The 6,012-nt window shown below is 40.1% G+C and overlaps 1 protein-coding gene across 1 annotated transcript; it reads left to right on the top strand.

The window, feature by feature from the left end:
* Window positions 1-1,265: 1,265 nt before the first annotated feature.
* On the top strand, window positions 1,266-4,662 carry LOC115108129 (protein FAM174C-like). The gene is made up of 3 exons (XM_029632125.2): window positions 1,266-1,705; window positions 1,841-1,969; window positions 2,533-4,662. Exons 1-3 carry the CDS (start codon window positions 1,425-1,427, stop codon window positions 2,534-2,536), a joined length of 414 nt encoding a protein of 137 aa, XP_029487985.1. The 5' UTR covers window positions 1,266-1,424; the 3' UTR covers window positions 2,537-4,662.
* Window positions 4,663-6,012: the final 1,350 nt, after the last annotated feature.

Raw genomic sequence — 6,012 nt, 5'->3', positions numbered from 1 at the left:
TCCTTCCTTCTCCTGCAAACCATTGGATCTATATAGGCAACTTATTGTTTGAGCCAAATACTTAGGACAGTACACTATTGATTTGAAATGATAAAACGTGCATAAAAATACTTTAGAGTATAGCGCCCAAGCTTTTTGGTTTCCAACTACTCTTGGAAAGCGCTGTCGGGTGTGCGTCATACAGTTTTGGGGTTCACTGGTGGTCAAATTTTGTATTTTCGCATGAATTTCAATGAAATGTTGCATTGTATGCTAAGTACTGGCAATTTGGGGAGCAACTTCTAATAGAGTTGTGTAGTTGATTGCAAGTTGTATTTGATGTAATAGGGGCCCTGTGTTTTTCACTGACCAGGAAAAGGTGTGGCTATAACAACCCAGAGTTTTTCCTGGTTAGACAAACCGAACAAAAATAAACTCTACATGCAACGATTTCAAAGAGTTACAGCAGTTAATGGAAATGGTCAATTCCAATAAATGAATTAGGCCCATATCTATGGATTTCACATGACTGGGAATAAAGATATGCATCTGTTGCCCACAACAACAAAAAAGTAGGACTATGGGATCAGAACCAGTACGTATCTGGTGACCATTTACCTCATGCAGCGTGACTTCGCATTGTTGATCCGCTGTTGATTGTGGACTGTTGTCCCACTCCTCTTCCCTGCCTGTGCGAAGTTCCTGGATGTTGGCAGGAACTGGAACACGCTGTCATACACGTCGATCCAGAGCATCCCAAACATGCTCAATGGGGGACATGTCTGGTGAGTATGCAGGCCATGGAAGAACCGGGACATTTTCAGATAAAATAGTCATTAACGTCTACAGTGTATTTCTGATCAATTTGCTTTTCTTTCTAAAACAAGTTCATTGCTAAGTGACCCCAAACGTTTGAATGGTAGTGTGTGTATATATAAAAAAAATAACTTTATTAGTAGAAGGGATTTCTCCGTTTTAAAGCCACTTTTTGGTGAGCCTACAAAACCTATTAGATCATCTTGAAGTTCTGTGCTGATTGGATTTTATAGTTGAAATTATAAGCTATTTTATTACATGTCCCCAAACATGTCCCCAAACATTGTACACGAAGGTACCTCACAGTAAAATAGAGGTACAACCATAGAGGTATGTGTTCTATATCTATGCAAGTATATTTATGGGTAAGAATATGTATTAAGTATTTGTTCTTTCCGGACACGAACACCCGTGACCATAGAAATAGGAATTCATTGAGTCCGATATCAATGCCCGTGACACTGTACACGTCACTAACAGGAACTTGGCATTTCCTGGTTGTACTTATCGAAACCACTTATGCTTACAACAAAATGCTCATGTGAAGTTGCTGTTTTCTCCATTGAAACGACGACACGGTTTAATTATAGTGTGCTAGTCCGTTTTTACAGTGTAAGGCGACAACGAAAATGACATTTCAAGGAGTCATGAGGATCCTTTTACCGACGTTGTGGGCTATTTCAACCTTCGCTGACGAAGAAACGAAGTCGCCAACAACAACAGGCATTACTGCTGCTGGCAACACCAAGCATGTCACGAATTCGAGTGCCAGTAACACGACGTCCAAGAACAATCATAGCAGCATTTTCAACTCCTTCGACGTTGATAGTTCAATGATACAACGGGCCTTGTACGTCCTTATTGGAGTCACCACCATTGGCGTGTTCTATTTCCTCGTGAGAGCTGTGCGGTGAGTAGAACAAGCTAATGATGTTGATGAAGACAGACCATTATCTATTGGTAGCAATCGTTGAGTCATTACATTTTTTTTTTCACTTGAGCTTTCAATGTCCGTGACTTTTAAAATTAATTACGTTATGTTTAGGCAGAAGAAAAGAACAACCTCTAAGAAGAAGTATGGGCTGTTGTCAAACTACGATGACAGTGTTGAGATGGCTGTGCTGGAGAGTGATGAGGAGGATGACACTGTATATGAGGCCAGGTCCCTGAGAAGGTGAGTGAGATCTAATGACAAGAAGGTGCATCATCCACTAGTGTTGCTCATCATATACAAATCCCAGTCTTTTGCAAGTTTACATTGTACATTTGTACAACACTGAGACTAGAGATTGCGAAAGTGCAAACTTGAAATACCTCAAACACAAGAACAGTAAGCCTACCTCAAATAACCTTAAAGGACAGTTGTTATTATATACCATCCATATTTAACATGTTATTGTGTGAATGTGCAGTGAATCAGTTTCACCTTTTAACCTCAGTGTCGTCATTGATCATTGGGCTCCTGAGTGGCGCAGCGGTTTAAGGCACTGCATCTCAGTGCTAGAGGTGTCACTACAGACCCTGGTTTGATTCCAGGCTGTATCACAACCAGCCGTGATTGGGCGTCCCATAGGGCGGCGCATAATTGGCCCAGCGTCGTCCGGGTTTAGCCGGAGTAGGCCGTCATTGTAAATAAGAATTTGTTCTTAATTGACTTGCCTAGTTAAATAAAGGTTAAATAAAATAAATGTATTTATTTAACTTCTTCTCTGTTTGTCTCTGTCTTGTATTTATCAGATGAATCTGGATCTTTTCAAATAACACACATTGGACTGGGGAAAGAATGGAGACATTCCTAAGGTGCATTTTTCAACTGTTATTAAGGCATCTTTTTCTCTTGCACCTGAAAAAAGAAAAACTGGCTTTCAAAATGACTGCTCTATCCTCCGGTGAACACTTATTTTGTCTAGCTGCCTGGGTATGAAAAAGACATGGTGTTTTTGGTGACCAAATAAACGTACCTTTTGATTCTAACTATGAAGAGGAGGAAATAGGATTTGTAACATAACAGGAGTCTAATGCCAAAGTTGCTTAAGTGAATGTGCGTGGGATAATTCTTCAAATCCCCCTGTGCCCACCTTGAACTGTGCATAACAAACAACGAAAGATCTCTTCTAATCATCAACACGGATCCTCAATTTCCCGGTCGATGTGGTGTTGCCAAGGTTTTGTTTCTTTGTCTCTTGACAATATTCTGTTGCCATGGCATCCTATATATTTTATGATGTCTACCTTGAATCATACCTGGACCATTAGAGTTAGGCTAGTAGCTAATAGCCTGATTAGTGAGTGCGCTTACAAACTACTGTAAACTAAGCTAGCCTACCAATATCCCCATGCCATTTTGTACTATGCACCCACACATGAATGTTGTACTGTCGCATATACCTGCTCTATTTGGTAAGCTAGACCTAATAAGTTTGTAATACTTTCAAGAAGTTAGTTGCTGAAAAAGCAAGACTTAAGCCAAAACTTTTGACAATCTTAGACAGTATGGAATGTGTCTGTAATTATCGCCCCATTTTTATGCAGGCTAATCAATATGCAATTCCACTGGAGATTGAAATATCCATCCCTTCCCCTCTGTTTTGGCTACTTGTAACTCTGTAGAAGAAGCACCTATAATAATTTGTTAGGCCTACTCATATCAGTTCAACTGTAATTTCAGGTTTTGGTTACCAGTAATTGCCCAATGCCCAACCCATTGTTTTCAAATCCAGCTAACTGTAAATTCTCATGTGTTCTGAGAACCTTTGCTTCTTTTTATTTTTCAAAAACAACACATTTCAGAGCTGGTTCTTTCTCCTAAATACATGGTTGCTCTTGACTGTAAAATCTCCTGTAATTTGTCCAGAGACAGTTTGCTGTTGCATTTACACAAGCTACTAAATGAACAAAGAAGGGTCCACACAATCTATTTATTTTTATATAGCTTTTTCCAACCTGCTTTGTCAAATTAAGGTTTTGAATTTATTGTGCTGTCTTAATTTTCCATACTATACTCAAGTTGCAGAAAGAGGATCCCTGCTTAAGTATTTGTCACTACTGTGCTTGCTTCATAGCAATTCCCAGGGGAAAATGAATACAATGTCACACATTGATTTATTAATTGAAACATCTTGGTTAATTGTGCCTCCATTTCCGAGAGGTAACTGCATTATAGGTTACGTTCCTGATAATCAGAAGAAACACACAGGCAAGAGATTTATCTTAAATGAGCATCAACCCCACTGAAAATCCTCCCAGGTGTCCCTCTGGATTTAGCCTTTTGGAAATGGATTGTAAACCTTCAAACAATGTCAATGTCTGTACTAGAAATAGATTCATATTTTCTAAGACTTTTAATGCCAGCTGGTCCTGAGCTCAAAACAACTGCCGAATCACTCCTTTCCCTCGTCATATGATTTGTTTCCCGAAGGTGGTTTTCTGTCTGCATTCCTTTGTCTGTGCAAATCTTGTATTTAATGGGAGCAAGGTCAGTCATATGATGAAGACCTCGGCGAACAAAGGCTCCAGTAAAACGTATATGCTTTGACTGGCTTTAACAAATATCGTGATTGTTTTCATGGTCCATTTCTTGCCTTCGTTTATGAACTGTATGTACGTTCTGATCAGGAATACCGTTCCTTTGTCTACTGTGGCCTGTGTGATAGAGAAGTCCCAGTCGTGTTTTGAATGAGGCCAAAGTGTATGTACTGTATCTGTGTGTGTATTCTCTGTTGATTTAATGACTAGTAGTGCTGTGTTGGTGCTGCAGGTCTGAGGCCTTCTGGTTGGTTGGTGGTGGGATCCTTAGGCTGTTACGGTGGGCTCTTTTCACATGTTGAAAAGGAAAAATAAATCAAAGTGAGACTTTGAGCAAGACTAGCTTGGTGTGAAGGTTCTAACTCTCTTTCCATTATCTTTGTCGTATGCCATTTGAGATTATAACAAACTGTATACACGACAGGATAGGAGGCAATGAAACTGCTGCAATTTAGGAGATGTATTGAATGCAGTGTCAATTAGACTCATTCACATAATATGGTGAATTCAAATGGTGTGGTCCCCAATTCTCCTTCACATGTCAGTTATTTAGTGTGTTCATTACAAAGAATTGCCACCAGGTGGTATCCTAACTCCACTGGAACTAGTGGAACTAGTTCCAGTTACAATACCTAAACTGCCAAGCTTCCGCTTTGCGCCAGCTCTGCTCAGACAGGCCTAGAAGTTAAGAATGTTACCACGTTCGTGTGTGTCATATGTTCTCTAATGGGGTATATTTTCTCTACTCCCATTAGTCCTCTCTGACCCATCATCATTATAGCAGTTCATCCTACTGCTCAGAAAATTCTCATCTGAATATCCAAAGCATCATTTGGCTGTTTTTATACAAGGATGTAATGATTATTACTTTCTTTACAGATATATTTTTAGGTAGGCACAAAATTGTTTTGGGAGGCAATCACACAAAATGTATTTTTAAATAATGTTTTAAGTTTTATCCTTACATCAGAACTTGAGGAAATAAGAGTATTGTTTCACTTACTTTCCCTTTAACTGTTTGAAGAAAGTTGTATGGCTGGTTCACAGGACAACAGATAATGGTGTTGTAAAGAGGCCAGGTATTACAAGTAGCCTAAGTGTAGGAGGAAATGGTGTGTGTAACAGCCAATATACCCTATATTCACAAATAGATAATCTCCCTCTCTCCTCCTTGTCAGTCCCTCTGTGTATCAGTTGGAGAGGAGTCGAGCAATGCCAGGTGCACCCAGTGTGTGTCATCCTGGCCTGGGCTGCATATGCTTTTCCAATTACCTCTGTTAAACTCCACTGTGACATCCTCGCTCGATGCAAACATCCGAGACCCGGGCCCGGCCCAGAAGAGGATTTGCATTGGGTAATTCCGGTTGACTCGTGTCAACGGCAATTTGCCGCACTCCAAAAAATGTGGAGAAGCGAGCCAACAAGGGGAACGAATGCCATTGAGTGGCACAGCTGGAGCTGCGAGAAATTGTCTCCAAGAAATTTCACTGGAAATCCAATGACTGAAGCATGAAAATCTGATATTTAAAAGGGAGCGGAAGGGAAGAAAGAAGAGCAAAGACAGAAATGAATTTATTCCAAATCCAACTGTGGGACCGTATGGCCTGGGCTGGATCCTCTCTGCATTTCAATGAAGAAGAGAAACCGACCAAGTGATGTTGATCATTCTTATTTTCTTTATCCTGCGTCATT

The sequence above is a fragment of the Oncorhynchus nerka genome, linkage group LG24 (assembly GCF_034236695.1).
Source record: "Oncorhynchus nerka isolate Pitt River linkage group LG24, Oner_Uvic_2.0, whole genome shotgun sequence".
Classification (NCBI taxonomy): Eukaryota; Metazoa; Chordata; class Actinopteri; order Salmoniformes; family Salmonidae; genus Oncorhynchus; species Oncorhynchus nerka.
Note: the sequence above shows the minus strand (reverse complement) of the source record. Positions and strands in the feature narration are given on the sequence as shown.

Bases quoted from the DNA above. Each gene is read 5' to 3' on its own strand.
- LOC115108129 (XM_029632125.2), top strand. From the start codon at position 1,425: ATGACATTTCAAGGAGTCATGAGGATCCTTTTACCGACGTTGTGGGCT. The intron at 1,706-1,840 runs GTGAGTAGAACA...CGTTATGTTTAG, and splicing joins TTCCTCGTGAGAGCTGTGCG to GCAGAAGAAAAGAACAACCT.